This window comes from Pyricularia pennisetigena (assembly GCF_004337985.1).
Source record: "Pyricularia pennisetigena strain Br36 chromosome 7 map unlocalized Pyricularia_pennisetigena_Br36_Scf_8, whole genome shotgun sequence".
In the NCBI taxonomy this organism is placed as follows: Eukaryota; Fungi; Ascomycota; class Sordariomycetes; order Magnaporthales; family Pyriculariaceae; genus Pyricularia; species Pyricularia pennisetigena.
Genome location: NW_021940920.1, coordinates 505,849 through 523,929, shown reverse-complemented (window position 1 = coordinate 523,929; position 18,081 = coordinate 505,849). Strand labels below are relative to the sequence as shown.

The following is an 18,081-nucleotide window of genomic DNA, read 5'->3' as shown; positions in this document are numbered from 1 at the left end:
TTGGGGGGTTTTTTTTTTTTTACGACATTTCATCTTTTGCCCTGTAGTTCGTCTCTTAATACCAAGGTAACATTGATGGTTCCAGAAGCCGTTGTTCTCGAAGGCAAAGATTAGCGCTCTGGGTGGTCGCGCTAGTCCCATCCTCAATTTGGGCAATCAACGTCGCCCCCACAGAATGGCCGAGTTGATGGGACAGGACGAGGGGTTCTGAAGAAAACACCCGTCGGAAAATGACTCGTTTATATGGGGATGACCTGGGGTTTGGGTGAAAATCTTGGCAAGCAGCATGCCGTTGATAGGTTCAATGTGGTAGGTTACCGTCGTTGAAGGGAACACGGCAGCGGTCTCGTGAGGTCATTCTGTCATGGGTATGCGCACCCTGCAGCCGAAGAGTAGCCGGTCGTTAGTGTCAGCAGCCAGCGTCTTGCTAGCCGAGTGGTCTGTCTATGCATAACGAAAGACTGGTCTCGAGACGAGACTGTCTAAACCTTCGCTGACCTTTTGATGGTCGCGTAACAGACTGACTGCATAGGTTAGATATAAAGTGTTTCGAAAATCTCGCCAAGCCCAATGGTGAAAAATTCAAGCTATGCGAGCATACTATTTTAGTCACGGAGAACATTACCAGAAGATACAGACAGATACAACACGGCGGAGATCAAATGTACTTGGATGGTGAGATAATATGCCAAGAACGTAGAACTGGATTAAATACGCAACGCCCGCCAGCCCAGTTGAAGAGTTTTTGTAGACTGTGGACCTAAACCCCGTTCATCGCTCATACAAGATAGATGGATGACAGACACAATACTAACAGACAAAAGGAAAGCAAGGAAATAATGGTAATGTATAGACTTTCGCGCCAATGAATTAAAGTCATAATTCGGCAAACTCCTTGACAATGACGAGTAAAGACAAGGAAACAAAACAAAGGAAATGTCGTGAGGATGGGTCGCCGAGTCGCGCCCAAAGTGTGCATAATGCTTGCTAAAAAGTACAAGGCCGCATCGAACGGCACCTTTTACCTCAAGGAGCGGCATGGGACACGCGCGTCCTTGAGGAGTTGGCTGTTAGGGTATCGAAGCTGCAAATCATACATACGTTCCGGTTGGCGTGGGTATAGATAGTATTTTGGAGGTAAGGGTACTGAGGCATAAAAATGGCAAACGCTGTGGTGTGAAGATCTCTACCGATCCAAGCGGGGCTGTGGTTGCCAGCCGTTTATCCAAGCCATCAGTCCCATCCCTATCAAGACAACACCAATCATGGACGCATATGGTGCTGCTTGAGCCATGGCGGGATCGCTAGGACCGGAGGAGGATCCAGGGACCAACGATTTAGACAGAGGCGTTATCGTGCTGGCCCTCGAGAGCGTCGGCTTGTCTGCTGCTGTGTCATTACCAGCAGTCGATTCGTCGTCACTCACACCTGTTTGTGACGATGCATTTGTGGATTGCCCGCTGTTTGGCAAGGCAGACGGTATTACCGCACTGGTAGGCGTCTCGGGATATGATCCTATGACGGGCTTGATGTCGTCTTCACTGATCGAGCTCGGTGCGCCAGAACGCCCTCTGCTACGGGCGCTCGATCGTGACCGAGAGTTTCTCTCAGCCTCAAGCCTCGCTATCTGTTCATCTCTTTCCCGCAGTTGGTTGATCATCTCAGCCAGGGTTTGGCGGTCGCCATCCCTCTCAGCCTCGGCCTTGTCAGCCCTTTCCCTCTGCGATTCGAGTTCCTCTCTAAGGTTGATCATTTCTTTCAATATCTCATCCATGCGATCCTGCAACTTGGCAGCTGCTTCCGCGGCGGCGGCGGCATCGGCGGCGGCAGCAGCAGTTTCGCTTGCTTCCGGATTCGCAGTTGTTTCTGGCTTTGTCGGAGAGTCAGAGTCGGCCTTGTTGCCCATATCTACAGGCGGCTCGAACGTTTCTGGAAGGAGTGTGTCCTGGATATCGGCTTTTGTGGGGCCATTGGCATGCATTTCCACAGCTGCATCCTCCAACTTCTTCACAAGTCCTTCTGCACTCTGGCGCTGCTCTCGTTCCTTCTGTACCATCTCTTCCAGATCCCTTATCCTAGCACTCTGGCCCTCGATTTCCTTCTTGGCCGTGTTGAGCGTTTCTGTCAACTGGATGATCTGGCTGAAGTTTTCTTGCCGGACTGGCGATGTGCTTGTCTGCGGCAGTTTTGGTCGTTCTGTCGTTCCGCGCTTTAGTGAAGGAGGGTCTCCATTGGAGCGCGCTGCATCTGGCTTCTCGGGAAGAGGTTGTTGTGGAGGGGGAGCGGGAGGCTCTGAGAATCTCGTAGCCTTTCCGGGATCTGAGCGGAAAACGGCACTGTTGTTAACAGCTTGCTTTGAACCTGGAGCGTCAGCATGCTCTAATGACTTGATGTCGTCTTTGCCTGCGAGAGCTTGGAGAAAGTCGGCAGTCCTTTGTAGTTCGTTCAACTGGGATTTTGCCAATCGTCTTTCTTGCTATATTTGGGCGTCTGTATCAGTATATGTTCATTCCAACGGTCATTGAGCCTCGAGTACTCACATCCAGTCTATTGCAGATGGTCTCCATTGGGTAGGGCCCCATCCAGTATCCATTTCTTTGCATCATCCCGTTCTGTTGTGCGCCGGGCATAACAGCGTTGGGTGCCATACGCCCATTGTTGAGCGAAGGTTGGCTCCCGGTTCGGCCTCTTTGGGGCATGCCGCCCATTTGTTGCATCATCATGTGTCCACCGGAAGGGTCAATATCCCCAAAGCTCATGTCCATCAAAGCATGAGTGGGATTCAGAAACCCAGCATGTTCAACTTTAGCAGCGACCTTGTGATGTACCACAGATTTCTGATCCTCGTTGACAATATCAATGCCGAGTTCAAGGTGATCCGAGGTCTGTAGCTCGTGAGGTTCAGAGTCGCGATTCTCTGGGGACAAACGGGTGCCGTTGACAAAAGTGCCATTGGATGATTTGATATCACGAATGTAAATCTTGCCCGAACGCTCAGCCCAAATCTCGGCATGTTGTCTGGACAGCACTTTGCTGTCAAAATATCCGTTGACTGGTGTAGGGACGGTTCTGGCATTTGTCTGTCGGCCGATGCGTAACGTGTCGGGGGAAAATGGCACCGATATCGTCTTCCGTTCGAAAGTGCCGTTCAATGATAAAAGGTAAAGGACGGGCTGATTGACACCGATAGGATCACCCACTGGTCGTCCTATCATGCCTTGCTGGCCGACCTGGCTCTGCATGCCGCCCATGATCGGAGCCTGATGCATCGAAACGTTGCCGTTGACGACGGCGCTTGGTGCGGGCCGGTTGGCAGGCATTCGGGAAAAATCCACGCCTTCAGGCTTCACCGGCTGAGGCTGCTGTGACCACTGTCCCTTTGGCTGCACCCTCTTTCGATTCCAGCCGTTTACATCGCCAGCGGCCGCTGATGGGGCTCCATTTGTGTGACCGTTGATTACCGTACCGGTGGAAGAGGTCGAGGCGGTGGAGCTAACCGAAGATGCCGAGTTTGTGCGTTGCAAGGCTTTTCGAGGCGTAAAAACGCCCCTCGACTCGTCAGAGTTCATCGCGTGCAGGGACGAGCTACCATTCAATCCCCATGCTGGCCGGTTGATATTGGCGAAACTAGGAGGGCTTGCAACCGCCGTCATGGGGAAAGGTCGCTAGTCTGCGCGAGCGGAAGCAGAAACGGAGATTTGTCCGAAACGAGGCTCGGCGTCGTCGGTCGGCCGCTCGGTTGGTGGACAGCGTCGGTTACGCGAATCAGTAGGAGAAGTTGAGATAAAATGTTGCCGTGGCAAGCGCGGGCGGTATCGGTGGGCCAGTGAGGCGTTGACGTGGACTCGCCCGTTGTGAGCGATCAATCGGCTATGTCGCGTGTCGTGTCAGTTCGTCTTGATTCGCCGTCTTGTCTCGCTTTTCTTGATTTCTCCTTTGGTTTCTATGAGTACCTTATGCAGGGTTTATTTTATTTTATTTTATTTTATTTTTTTTACCCTGCACTTTTTGGTCGCTGCTTCGATTAATGTGATCTGGCTGTCTGCTGTTGTTGCGTCAGAACAAGGCCAGCAAACCCAAGGGCGAAAAAAAAAAAGGCCGGTGGAGACAACGGGTTCGATTGACGGGGGGCGGCAAGGGGCTCAAGCAAAACGGCGGCGCACGAGGCAGCTAGCGGCCGGTGTCGATTGAGAGATGGGAGCGATACAAACACAAGAACGTACCTACGGGCAAATCTGAGTGGTATGGTGAAAAAAAGGGTCGCTTGCGGCGATGACGACGATGATGCTGTTCTCTGGCTTGGGCTTCTTCTCAGGTGGACAACTAGCTGAAAATTGAGACCGCCTCGACGTCTGATCGTTTGAGCCGCCCGTGGGAACAACCCCCGTCTCGCTAAGCGCTTGGCGTGGCCGAGTCCGCGGCAGGCCTTTTGGAAGTACCAGTCAGACCTATTATTAAAATTTCATTCTCTCGACGTTCCTGTCTTGGTGGGCATCCGCTGGCACCTCTGAACCTTAAAAAGTAACGAAACAGGGCTGGCAACAGATTTACGTGCAGTCAGTCAGTCATTCGTGGATACATACATACGTAGTAATGCCACTTCGCTGGCATACAAGCCAAATCCCATCATCATTGCCAACGGTTTACGGGGTTGGCGTCAACACCATCATCCATATCGGGCTACGTTATCAACAATCCACCAATTACCGTACCTACCTCGACTGTTACCTAATAAAGAGCCCGCTTCATTTTAGCTGCAGCACTCGTTGGGGCTGGTTTTGGCTGGCCGACACATGGAGGCTTGGGAGGACACCATACATTGAACCCACTAACAGGGGCCGCCGACCAAACAGTTTTCAGGAAACCGTAATCGCCAATGCTGCAAGACATACAAGGCGGCACGTGAGGGGAAATTGTGGCAAGAGGTCACGTCGAGCACCCTATATGTTGAAACCGACTGTAAACTGCAAACTGCAATCGAAGAGGCGGATGCGCATAATGCCCATATAAGGTTATTGTTACCTATTGCCTAGTGAGCAGGTACGGCCTTGAATGCCTGAAGCATGTAGCTTATGGAAGTACCTTACTCCCTGGACCGACTGTTTCCAAGGTAATTACCTGCAACAAGTGTTCGAAGAGGTCCGTGCACACTCAGAGGTCGATTGGGTGGGTCGTTCTGGCAAAACAATGGAGGTCTGCAGCACAAAATGTCGGCTGCCAATCACCGCCTCCCAATTTTTCTTCCCGGTGGAGACGGCGGAAGCTTTGACGACTGATACCCGCAAAGAGCTCCCTGACGTTGATCGCGGCATGATTTGATAGCTCCGTCGGTACAATTTTCTCGCCGCCCACTGAGCCCTTGATCCGTTGTCAATCAATCAGAACCCAACAGAACATCTCGGTATACACGAAACTTCCAGAAATGCCTCCTCCTCCGAGACAAGCCGGCCACGGCGCCGCCCCCTCCAATATGGACAAGTGTACGCCGTATACCTCCGCATACGATACTCACTTACGCCGTCCGTAGCTAACAGCAGTGACACAACAGTGAAGATGGGAGCGATGATGGGAGGAAGTTCGTGATCTCGCTACACTTTTGAGCTTAACTGATCTGATTCCCGAATTGGTGGCTGACTACCTACCTACCTTCTGAGCAGCTGTCGGCGCCATTATGGGTTTTATTTATGGTGAGCCCAGAGAAAAGCAGACGGTCGTTCGCTCGCAGCGAGGTTCGGCATGCTGACTACAACAACCATGCATTTTAGGCACCGTTACCGTTTTTCGAGGAGGCGCTGGTCCCAATGGTATTATGAGGACAATAGGACAATACATGCTTGCTTCGGGGACCACTTTCGGGTATGTCGGCCATTGACCTGCCTAACCGCTTGTCCGTGCATCGCTAATAAGCATAATGATGCTTTTTTTTTCTTTCTTTCTTACATGGAACAGATTCTTCATGGGAATTGGAAGCGTAATCCGTTCCGATGCCTCCCCAATTGCCCAGCAAGCTTATTTCCAGACTCGACCGCGACCCTTGATCATGGCTTCCCACCGTGCGTTCCGACCTCAGCCGAGCACTCGGCGGAACGACTGAACCAAACAATGCTTAGCCTCAAAACTTGACTTGGGAGTTTGTTATGACCAGCCCACAAGACGGCTGGATCGACGCAAACACACGTGTCTATTGTATACCTACATAAGTTGATTCTCACATGTTGTTGATAATGCAAGGCTGGACAAGACCCAAAAGTCCTTTACGTCTACATTGTGTAATGCATTCAATACCCGATCGTCGATCACGAACCTCTTTTAAGGATGCGCGATGTGCGTCTGTGTACCAACGCAAGGGAAGACAAGGGGCCCCACAGAACAGAGGCTGTCAAGTCGAACCATCATCGTGCTGCTCATCCGGCAAGATTTCTAATTCTAATCTATGGGTGTAGGGCTACGTTTCGCCTCCTGTCTGTGTCTAGCCAGCCCACATCACGCCAGATCCAGTTCGCCCGCGCGAATCCTCGACGACGTCCTGCAAGGTACAGAGTCGTCTGATCAGACAAGAGGCGGGCCTAAATCCTACTCAGAACAGGCAGAGAGCCAACTCGCCGAAGGGTTTTTTTTTTTTTTTTTTTGTTTTCCCGCCTGCAGCAGGGTGCACGGACTATGATTGCCAACCACTCTCGAGTGCCATCCTTCCTTTGGCGTCGGTGCCCAGCAAGTTGCCGACAGTTCCGCGCCCGGGACACGAAAAAGCCGAGCGCAGGTTCAGGTTGTTGATTTTTCAGAATCAAAGTTGTCATGGGGGGAGGGGTGGGCTGCTCAGGGCTCATGAGGCTTAGGCGCAATATCTTACAAGGCGCGCGTGTATGTGTTCTTCGGAATAATAGAGTTGGGTTTTGAACCGCCCTCTCTGCTGCGCCCTCATGTCAGCAAACCCTCAGCGACCAGCATCAGCCCTGAAATGGATACCGGCTGGTACGTCTCTACACGTTGGCAAGCACTTGCAATCCTTCAAAACATCCGAATGTTTGGCAGATGTGGTCAGGATGGCGGCAAACCAGAGGAAAGAACAAACCAGACAAGAGGACAGGACAGACATGCCGGACTTGCTTCAGTGTGATTCCAATACATTCTGTCTTTTTGGAGACGTGCCTGTTCATGTCAGGCAGCTAAGAAAACCGCCCTCGGCACTTAAGGTTCTGCTGCAAACATAGCCAAAAATAGCGCCGTACTACCGCACACTCACACTGCGGCTGGCCGTTGGTCCGACCTTTTTATTTTGAGGAAGCAGTCAAAGTCTTGGCACAGGACTCCTGGCAAACAGTGGGGGAACCAAGGGATCAGATCGACTTCTCCTAGACTAATATGGATTAGTGGCGGGTAAGTACTTTGGGTGGCGCGTTTGAAAGGAGAAGCAAGTGGGAGAAATCAAAACCACCCCAACCACGCCAGTTCCTAACGGACTTGACTACTGCACATAGTCGAATCGTGGCTCAAAGAATGGCCGACGTGCCGATTTCCCATTAGAAGAGTACTGCAACGGCGAGCCTGGTCAGCTTTCCAATTGCCGATTACGTGCATTTTGGGGTCCATCTGATATTGATAGTGGGTTTCTAATTGTAAAACCTCACGGTAAAAGCACCAACCAAGGTTATCACTAACTTTTTATGGCTTATACCGGCAAGGCTGGCTCGGGCCGTAGACAGGTATATCTTGCTTTACTGGGCAAGCTTGGCACTCACACGATCGCAAACGCCTTTTGCTATAAGGTATTGCCAATGGCAAGATGCTGCTGCATGTTAATGGTGTCAGCCTCTTATGGTTCGGTTCGGTTACATGGCTCACTTGACTTCAGACCGGGAGAAGGGATGACCAGATAGATGTCCCCTCCTATCCACATTGTATGCATCTCGCCCACACAGACCAGCAAAACCTCGCCATTTCTAGGCCATGCACCTGCAAAAAGCCTTGTTCGTATTATTCTACTGCACGTCCCCGTGCCATGATACACTCCCTACCTGCATCATTCCCACTGGCTGTTTCGCATTCGCTCGGATTCAAGCTGCAAAATGACTCTTGCTACCAACTTCTCTGTCGTCTGCACAGAATCAAAACAAACCCCAGCGCATCATAGGCAGACGTCTTGGCTGGGCGAAATTTGAACGGTAGCTTGGTGATGACAGATTCAACATCTTGACACACTTGGCAAGGGTTCCTACTATTCCGGCTTGGCTTGATCACGCCCAGCATCGTCTGAATACTATTCTGTGGTTGCTTGCAATTTTTTTTCTTTTTTTCTTTTTTTTTTCCCCCAAACCTGTAAGCTGACTGTCCATTGATAGGAGCTCAGTTATGACTTGACGGGCATCAGAAGGTGAAAAGTATTGTCAGCCGCGAGGGTGGCTGTGGATTTGCCGATTCTTCCTACTGGCCGCCGACTTATCAGCCTCTTCAAAAACACATATCCCTGCATACCTCCGCCCATGCCGGTCAATGGTTGACCGCTCTCGCGTATAGGGACTGGACGGAAATACAACGTTTGCCTCTCAGCCCGCTTCTGCACGGATACTTCTCACCACAGCAATGCAGGGCATGCATCATTACGTCTTTGCACATGTGGCCCAAATCAAGTCTAGCGCCCAGCCGGCCGTTCAGGGATCCTAGGTCTCTCTATCTGGGGTTGGACCATTGGGCGAAAAGAGTTCACTCGACATGGCATACACGAGTTTGTTCGGAGGTTCGCAATGTGGGCTGTCTTCTCGTCTCCTCGGCCCTCGTGGCACTGCTGCGGGACGTGCAGCACGGATTTCCAATGCCATCCATCTTTTTTTCCTTTCTGTCTTTTCTTTGAGTGTGGCAATCATTGAGGAGTACTAGGTCCGCCTCCTCTGTGCTGCTTGCATCTCCTATATATTCGTTCTTCTTCCTTGCTTGTTTCAACTTCTTCTCTCTTGTTTCTCCTCACCGTCGACAGATCTAGTTCAGTCTTCGCCTACATTCTTGCCGGCAGTGAACCGTTGCGGTGTTGATCACTCTTTCGTCTGGCTTTTTTTTTTTTCCTCTATATTCTTTTTTGTTATCTCTTCTTTACTTTGCATTTGAAAAAAAAGACGGTTTAATATTAATCGAGAGGACTTCTCTCTTCTAACAGTCGCTACAATGGGTGCTGCACAGGGGAAGACTTCCAGGGTAGTCGGAGATGTCAAGAACTTGGCAGCCGCCCTCACTCAGGATGCCACTAATGGGTACGTGGCTGGTTTTTGGTACCACGTGAAAAGTCGAATATTGGCTAACAGGGGCTGGGCCGCACAGCAAATCTCGTCTCGGAACCTTTATGGCTCCCATGCTCCCGCTCTTCCTGGCGAACAATGCCGCTATGCAGCACGGCACGCCATGGGGCGACAGAACCGTGGAGGCTACCAACCCTTACCGCCAGGCCCCGACTACCGGCTCAATAAGATCCTACGACTTCACCATCAGCCGAGGAACGATAGCTCCAGATGGATATGAGGTTCCGGCCCTTCTAATCAACGGTCAGTACCCGGGACCGACCATCGAGGCCAACTGGGGCGACACCGTCCAGGTTACGGTCCACAACAACATCACGGGGCCAGAAGAGGGCACTGCTATGCACTGGCACGGTCTGCTGCAACGGGGCACACCCTTCCAGGACGGCGTGCCTGGTGTGACGCAGTGTGCCATTGCTCCCGGACAGTCGTACACGTACTCTTTCGTGGCCGATCAGTTTGGAAGCTCTTGGTATCATTCGCACTACTCTGCGCAATACTCGAGCGGTGTCGTTGGGCCAATGATCTTTTATGGCCCTGGGCGACAGTTTTACGACGTTGACATTGGCCCCGTCATGCTGAGCGGTACGTTTATATCGACGTGTGCTGACTATGACTTTTTACCCCCTAATTGACTTCTGATTTGATACCACCTGTTGCAGATTGGAACCACCAAAATTACCAGGAAATTATTGAGAAGATGCTCCGGCCTGCGTCAAAAGGTGGCAACCTCAAGGTTACCTCGGACAACAACCTGATCAACGGCAAGGGTGTCTTTGACTGCAAGACGATGGCCAAGGGTGACAAGACTCGTTGCACCCCCAACGCCGGCTACGCCAAGTTCAAGTTCCAGTCCGGCAAGGTCCATCGCCTGCGGCTCATGAACACGGGTTCCGACGGCATTCAGCGCTTCTCCATCGACCAGCACATGATGACCGTCATCGCCAACGACTTCGTTCCCATCCGCCCCTACCAGACCAAGGTCGTCACCCTCGGTGTCGGGCAGCGCGCTGACGTCCTCGTCAAGGCCGACCAGACCCCCGGAGCCGGCTTCTGGATGCGCAGCTCCCTGGCCGCCTGCTCCGAGGCTCGCCAGCGCAACGCCCTCGCCGCCGTCTACTACGACCAGGACAGCGACGCCACGCCCAACAGCAAGCCCTGGGACGAGGCCGACCCCAAGACGTGCGCCAACGACGACATCGCCCAGTCGGTCCCCATCTTCCGCATGCCTGCCGCCCAGCCCACCCAGACCCAGGAGTTCGTCGCCGAGATCTTCACAAACTCTAGCGGCGTCTCGCTGTTCAAGTTCGGTGGCGTCAGCGCCAGGGTCGACATGAACGCCCCGCCCTTGCTGCTTGCCAACGTCGGAAACACCAGCTTCCCTGCCGAGTGGAACGTCCACAACTTTGGCTCGAGCAAGGTCGTGCGGTTGGTCGTCACCAACAAGTCCCCTGGAGCGTAAGTCAATAGCATAAACCAGCGCCTCATTCCCTCCCTTTATCCCAAAAATCAAAGCCAAGAAACAAGCAAAGGCAAAAAAAGAAGAAAAAAAAAGCTAACCTCAAGTCGACAACAGCCACCCCATGCATCTGCACGGCGCCAACGTCCAGGTCCTCGCCGAGGGTGAAGGAGCTTGGGACGGCAGCACCATCGTCAACGCGGACAATCCTCTGCGCCGCGACACGCAGATCGTCCGACCCAACGGTCACGTCGTGCTCCAGTTCGATGCGGACAACGCCGGTGTCTGGCCGTTCCACTGCCACATCGCCTGGCACGCTTCGGCCGGTTACTTCTCCTCGGTCATGACCCAGCCCGACGCCGTCAGGGGCATGAGCATTCCCATGAGCCTTGCTCAGACCTGCCGCGATTGGGCCGTCTACACCCAGACCAACATCCCCGACCAGATCGACAGCGGTGTTTAAAGAACAATTCTATTCTCGATTGGCCCGTGGCCGACTTTTTTTTTTCTGACTGCAAAGACCTCTTTCTTCTTCTTCTTCTTTTGCTTTTATTGCCCATACCTCCCAGCCCCTTACAATCCACTAATATCTTTCAAGCCCCCCTCCCCTTGTGCCATCATATCCCTTTCTCACCCCGGCCGGTTCCGCCTCTTGTCCCAACCCACAACAGCCAGCATCAAACCCAGTATATATAACCGTCGGTCCTAGTGTCCGCAAGCATTTTTTTTCTCTATGTCCATCTCATTCTTCTTCTTCATACTCTTCTTCTTCTTCATGACCTCTTATACCCTCTCTAATACTCGAAAAGACGACCATACTGCTTCCATTGCATCCGTACTGGTACTTCCAAAGGAGACTTGGTGCGGGCTACAGGGGTATTGTAGAAAATTCTTTTTTCCACAGCGGGTATTTTCTATAGCATATAGACTTTTATACCGGAGGCTGCCATTTGAAATAGCAGTTCTTTTTCTTTTTCTATTCTCATGAGTCTTCCCGGAGCTCATTTATATGCCTATCAAGGAGTCGCGCTGGATAAACTGGAATCGTCTTCTTCGGTTTTGTAGTATATATTCAGACACGGTTTGGTTTGGGCAGGAACAATCAATCCTCTTTTTCATTTTATCTCCAATGCTGGCACACAGAGCATTTCCCTCTGTAATATCATAATAAGTGCGCTTTTCATACCAAGATCAACGTAGGACCGCAGCAAACAGGCAGCCACAGAGCTGGTATCCGGGATGAGATTTAGGCAGGCTGTGGGGATAATTAAATACTAATCACCGAGTCTGAAACACTTGCAAATAATTTCCAAAATTGTAAGGGTGTTTGAAAAAGGTTGTGTATATATAAAGACACTAGGGAACATCTCGCCTTGTACTCCTCAAGCCGAGACACAGCTAACTAAGTAATATGATTGTGGTCGCCGTCGGTTATGTAAGCCTTGGTGAAAATGATGAGCAGACAAGTACCATGGACCCCATCGATCAACATTAAATGATCGGACTCGGGCATAACAAAACAAGCGTGGGTATGAAGTGAAACTAGGAAGAGATAAACAAAAGAAAGAAAGAAAGGACAGCAGGAAGAAATGAGAAAAGAGAGAGAAAGAGAAAAAAGGTTGGAAAACATTGTTGTAGAGAAGCGTAAATCACACATGCCCAAATCGAGGACCGAGGGCCAAGAGAACAATAAAATAAAATAAAACCAAAGCAAAAGCAAAACAAAACAAGACAACGAACCTTTTTCCCTTCATCCGAACAAGACGACAAAACAAGTGACAAAATCCGAACCATGGTCTCAAAGTTTCTCATATCTGACTAGGAAACAGTCAGTGCACAACCGCTGCCACGCGGCCGGCTATTATTAAATCCTGTGTTACGCATTGTCGAGTCTCTTCCTCCAATCTGCTAGCGACTCGCTTAGCCCCTTGTCATCTTTGTCGCCTGCTTTTTTGCCACCAGGACCACCACCTCCGGTACCGCTCGTCGCTGCCGTAGGCGTCGGCATGCCTGAGCCCTCAAAATCAAACGTGTTGGATAGGCGGTAGTTCTTGTTGGTCGCCTCCCAGTGTGTCCGGAGGGTCTCGAGCTCGTTGGCAAGATTATCAAGGGCGGCTGAGTTTCGCTCACCACCGCTGTTGTATTCACTGTTCGTGTCGAGGCTGTCGCTCCTGAGGTGTCCACCCAGGCCGCTGAGACCCCCTCTGGCGCTGCTGTCCGTAGAGACAGAATCGCCAGCACCAGTACTGTGTTCAAGCTTGCCATTAGTCTTTGTTGCTGCTGTCGACTTGGCTTCGGCAGCTTCTATGCTGGCCAACGATTCCCGGAGCTGATCAGAATTCATGCTCGCAACCTGCCTGCTGCGACGGCGATAGTTGTCCACCGACGACTCGACCTGGTCGAGGAGAAGGTTGACCTTTTTCTCGGCATCCTGCGCACGCTGTTCCAGGAGAGAGTTCTCCTGTTGAAGTTGCTCCAAGTCTTTCTTGTTCATATTTACGCGCTGTGATGCCTCCTCGCTGTGCTTAACAGCATTGTCGCGCTCGCGCTTGGCTGCTTCGAGCTCAGTACGCACAGCCTGCATCTGCTTCTCCAGTTGCGCCGTAGCAGTCATCATCTCTGATTGTAGCGTCTCGATTTTCTTGGTCAGTGTGGCACGCTCGCTCTCCCATTCGGCTGGCGTGTTCGTGATGGAAGGACCCTTCGTATCCTCCAGATCACCGATCTGGCTCTTCAGCCGGGAGTTCTCGTTCTTGTAGCGCGCCAGCTCTTCCTTCAGCTTCTTGAGCATCTTCTCGGTGCCCTTGACATAGTGCACCGCCGACTGGTAGTCATTTTCTAGTTGGCTGAGTTTTTCACGGTATGCTGACTCGGTGCCCTGTGCTTGCGTCATAAACGCTTGCCTGTGCTCTTCCTGCGCCTGCTGCGCAGCCTGAAGCTGTTGCTCTAGTTCACGAACTCGGGCTGCCGCAGTGTCAGGTGTTTCACCGCGCGGGCTTGCACGCGATCGGGGCGCACCATTAGGGCTAATACCACGCTCGCTAAGTATATCCTTGAGCGTGTTGTGCTGGACGGTAATGGCATTGGTCTCAAGCTGTTGCGCAGAGAGCTGGCTCTTGAGGTCCGAGTTTTCGGCCTGAAGCGACTGGGTATCGCGCATGGCGGCCTGGAGCTGCTTCCGGATGTGGACGCCGTCCCGGCTGGCCTGCTCCTGGTATGCCTCGAGCCCGGCAATGCGCTCCTCGGCGCTTCGTAGCTTGTCAGAGGCAGTATCGGCCTGTTGTTGGTATTTCCTAACCATGGCATTTGCTGCGTTGAGCTGACCTTGCAGAGCAACAATGCGATCCGATTCGCTCTTTTCTGACTTGCCAACACTCCTGGCTGTGATTTGGTCGAGGCCGTTAAGTAACGCTTGCTGGTGAGCCTTGGCCTCGTTGGCATGGCGCTCGGCAAGTTGTTCCGCATCACGCAAGCGCGCAGTGGTTGCCTCAAGTTCAGCTGTGCGTTGCTCATGCTCGGCCTTCAGCCTGATTAGTTTAGCTTCGATCTCCTCTCGGTTAGCTCTCTCCTCCTGTGCCTTGCGCTCGAGAAGTTCTCTGATCTCTGTCGAAGCAGCAAGGGCTTGTCGAAGCCCAGTAAGGGCATTACTGCTCTCTTCCGAGTTCCCGGTGAGTTCCTTCAGCTTGGCATCGAGCTCCTCCTTCTCGACACGAAGCGTATCGGCCTGAGCCTGGGCTTCCGCGGCAGCAATAGATTGCTCGCGGGACTCACGTTGCAGTATGTGAAGCTCAGCCCTCAGACTTTCCGTTTCAAGGGAATTTTGTTGCTTGAACGTCTCCAAATCACGCATGCGCTTCTGTGCCGCGTTCGCGGTATCGTCTGCCAGCTGCCGAGCACGCTTCTCGGCCTCTAGCTCGGCAGACATCCTATCCACCTGGTTCTGGAGATCTTTCTGAGAACTGAGGGTGGCCGCTAACTTTCGACTGAGCTCTCCGTCCCTGTCGTCGGGGTCTCTTGCGAGGTCCATCTGAGGCGTACTTGAAATGCTGCCCCCAACCTGACCCGCAAGCCGGGCTCTCGCGTAGACTGCTTCCTGGATCGCGGCGTCTCTCTGCTTCTCAGCTTCCGCGATCTGCTTGGCGGCGAGCACAGCCTGTTTGTCCACCGATATCTGGACATTGGCGAGCTCTTGGCGCATGGCCAACAGGGCCTCAATCAAAGGCTTGTCCTCGTCATCAAAGGTCTCCGCCGCACCCCGCTCAAACACAGGGCTCATCGATGCGTTAGGCGCATATCCAGCCTTCCGCGCCAGTTCTAGCTCAGAAGCGTACCAAGCATTCCTGTTCCGGGCCATGTCGAGCTCCTTGAGCAAAACCACGGTCTGCGAGTTCCTGTTTGACGACCTGCGATTCGGGTTACTGTTTTGTCGAGTTGGCGGTGGCGGCGATGCCGCTCTAACGGCTGCGGCTTTGAGTCCAGGGTCCGTAGAGCTATCCACCGACCCTGACGACTTAACAGAGCGTGCCTGCGCGGGCTTTGGCGCCTCCACTACTGGCTCCAACTTGGGTACAGTGGCAGCTTTTGGGCCAGCACCTTGGCCAGTGGGTGTACGCCTACCATTGGTGGGGAGGTCCCCCATCTTCGCGCTGTCCTGTATCACCGGCGAAGAATTTTGTACCGGCGTCACTGGTGATACCACCATATCCGCCCTATCCCGGGACGTGTTACGCGATCTCGGGGCAACGTTGGTGTTTACCGCCGGTTTCTGGGGTGGTCCTTGAGGTTGTGTATTAGATTGTGGAGCACCGGCGGCTCGGGGCAGCTTCGATGCATCGATACCATTCGGGCCTCGAATTCCGTTCGGTGGACTCTGCATCGCTCCAGCATCCCGTGGGGCCATCATCCTCTTCTCCGGAGGGCCCTGAGACCCCTCTCTCAACGGCAAAGCGCGATTCGCTACCTGCATGCCGCCTGCTTCGTTGGAATTGCTGGTGCTTGGCCGCCTAGTGCCCTGCTGACGCTGGCTGGTCTGTATCTGCGAATCGTTCGGATACCTGATCTTGGTAGTGTCGAGCATATAGATCAGGCCTAGATCGTTTACTGCGGTCGCGGCCGTGCTTGGCTCTCCACCGACTACGACAACCGCCTTTCCAACAGTGGTCATGCTATGACCGGAGCGTGGAGAAGGAGAGGGCCCCATGTTCTGAAAGGTGTACCAACGACGGGAGGTTATGCGAAAGGCAGCCAGATCTCCCAAATCGGCGCCCTCTTCGGTACGCCCTCCAAAGATATACATAACATCGTCGACCAAAGACGCAGCATGCCCTTCTCGAGGAATCGGGATGTAACCTATGCAATCAAGCTGAGACCAGGAATTGGTCGCTGGGTCGTAACACCACACATCGTTGAACCACTGGAAGCCATTGGTACCGCCAAACCTGTGTAGCAGCGTCAGCGATTGCGCACAGTGATCGTGAAACTAGGTTGGGGCAACAACAGGGAGACATACAGATACATCTTGTCGTTGTAGGTAATCATAGTGTGGTTAGTCCTTGCTGGAGGCACTGTGCCCACAGGTGGTCCGCCACTGTCGCTGTTTTGTAAGAGCATCTCCCACCGGTTGTCTTGCATCTGTAGCTGGTTCAAGTCGAACGCGGCTAGGTCGTTCATGAAATATCCTTCAACTTGACCACCGAAAATGTATATCTTTGATCCAAGAATATTAAGTGAGTGTCCATAGCGACCGGAGGGTCGTGGCCCCGCTGGCAGAGACCTGGACCATTGCCGAGTAGCTGTGACGCGTGGAAGTTGTCAGTGAAATGTCGCGTTCATGAAGGACAAAACCAGATAGGCGACAGGCTGTGGTCAGACGTACAAGTGTTTAGCAAGTATAATGTCTCGTCCAAAACGTCTGCTTCATCAATCTTTGTATCTCCTCCATAGACGATAAAAGCATTGCCTACTAGCAAGCTTGCGTGCCCTACTCTTGGCCCGGGGCCCTCCGCGGTTGTGGATAGTGGGTAGCACGAGAGATTGCCCCCGGCTTCTATCATCCACAAATCGCCCTTGACAGTTGCGCTGTTGATAAGTCCTCCCATGACATATATGTCACCCTCCTTCGACGAGGTCGAGTTGACGGCGGCGCCATATCGTGGAAATGGGCTGGGATGAGAAGTGGTGTAGTTGAGCCTGCGCTGCGTCCAGGGGTACAAGTTCGAATTCGGGCTCGACACTTGTTGCTGCATGGGCTGCGGTTGGCCTCCATTGCGGAACTTTGACGATCAAGACTCGTGTATTAGAATCCCGACCATGCATCTTGATACCACCCAACAAACCAAGAAAAGCTTCCAACAACAAAAGCAGGCACGGCAGCCACGCCTGTCAAACCAGGTACTCACCGGAAGATCGCTGGGGGGCGTTCCCAGCCCCTGCTCATTCGGCGCAGTTTGAGGTCGTCTTCCATAGCCCTGATCCGGACTGCTTACGCTGCCCTCGTTATCGAGCGAGTGCAGGCTTCCTGTCGGGGTCGACCTTTGCAACGCACTCTTCTCCTCTCGTGCTACTCGGGCAGCGGTGCTCTGGATGGAGCTGTTGGATGACTGTGGCGGCCCATCGCGACTCGACAGAGATCTCTCTTGGTTCTTCTTCGACTTGAACAGAAATGACATGGTGGGCAAACGTCCGGTGGCAGAGAGCCCAGTGGCGGTGTCGCTCGTCCAGACCCGATGCCAATCGAGGCACTGGGCATTCGGCTCCGCGCCGTAATCAGGGAGCGATGCGTTCGCAATGCGTCAGGCAGTGGGCGACGAGATGGGTTCTGTCGAGCGTTTGGGTGGCTACTGCCCGGGTGAGAGAGAGTCTGATCGGAGCCGTGTGCGCGAAAAAAAAAAAGGGGTAGCGCCCAAATCGCAGCTGCCAATTAATTGTCGTGTCGGAGGCAGTGCTATGCGGTCGGGCCGTGGTGTCGAATCTGTCAAGCCCGAATTGAAGAATGGAAAAGAGAAGATGACAGGTAGAAGGAGCCGTGCCACGAGGTTGGAGATGGCTGGGAGAGCATCGATGGTGGAGACGGGTTGGTCGTTATTACTGCGGTATGTGCGCCGCTGTATCCTTATTTGGGCTTGGTGTCTGTTTGGAAGTTCGACCTCCCAATTTTTTTCGTCCCTCAGAAGGTGGTGTTTGTAGTGCTACAGCAGTGATGGAGACTGGGGATTGCAGGGACACACAACACAATTAACGGACCCAGAAATCCAGAGCAAGCATGCAAAGTCGGGCAATAGGGGAATTAACTGCTCATTGTAAAAGGGAAGGGAAAAAAGCAGGGATGCAATAAAGAAG

At 52.8% G+C, this 18,081-nt stretch overlaps 4 protein-coding genes across 4 annotated transcripts; 2 read left to right on the top strand and 2 right to left on the bottom strand.

The window, feature by feature from the left end:
* Positions 1-1,186: 1,186 nt before the first annotated feature.
* On the bottom strand, positions 1,187-3,653 carry PpBr36_09275 (uncharacterized protein; the record flags this gene model as incomplete). The annotated part of the gene is made up of 2 exons (XM_029896396.1): positions 1,187-2,476; positions 2,541-3,653. 2 exons carry the CDS (start codon positions 3,651-3,653, stop codon positions 1,187-1,189), a joined length of 2,403 nt encoding a protein of 800 aa, XP_029744706.1.
* Positions 3,654-5,422: 1,769 nt separating this feature from the next.
* Positions 5,423-6,094, top strand: PpBr36_09274 (uncharacterized protein; the record flags this gene model as incomplete). The annotated part of the gene is made up of 5 exons (XM_029896395.1): positions 5,423-5,480; positions 5,549-5,575; positions 5,658-5,687; positions 5,766-5,856; positions 5,950-6,094. 5 exons carry the CDS (start codon positions 5,423-5,425, stop codon positions 6,092-6,094), a joined length of 351 nt encoding a protein of 116 aa, XP_029744705.1.
* Positions 6,095-9,156: 3,062 nt separating this feature from the next.
* Positions 9,157-11,206, top strand: PpBr36_09273 (uncharacterized protein; the record flags this gene model as incomplete). Its single annotated transcript, XM_029896394.1, has 4 exons — positions 9,157-9,242; positions 9,310-9,869; positions 9,947-10,742; positions 10,861-11,206. 4 exons carry the CDS (start codon positions 9,157-9,159, stop codon positions 11,204-11,206), a joined length of 1,788 nt encoding a protein of 595 aa, XP_029744700.1.
* Positions 11,207-12,619: 1,413 nt separating this feature from the next.
* PpBr36_09272 (uncharacterized protein) lies at positions 12,620-17,411 on the bottom strand (the record flags this gene model as incomplete). The annotated part of the gene is made up of 4 exons (XM_029896393.1): positions 12,620-16,181; positions 16,253-16,535; positions 16,619-17,015; positions 17,142-17,411. The coding sequence occupies 4 exons, from the start codon at positions 17,409-17,411 to the stop codon at positions 12,620-12,622; spliced, it is 4,512 nt and encodes a 1,503-aa protein (XP_029744699.1).
* Positions 17,412-18,081: the final 670 nt, after the last annotated feature.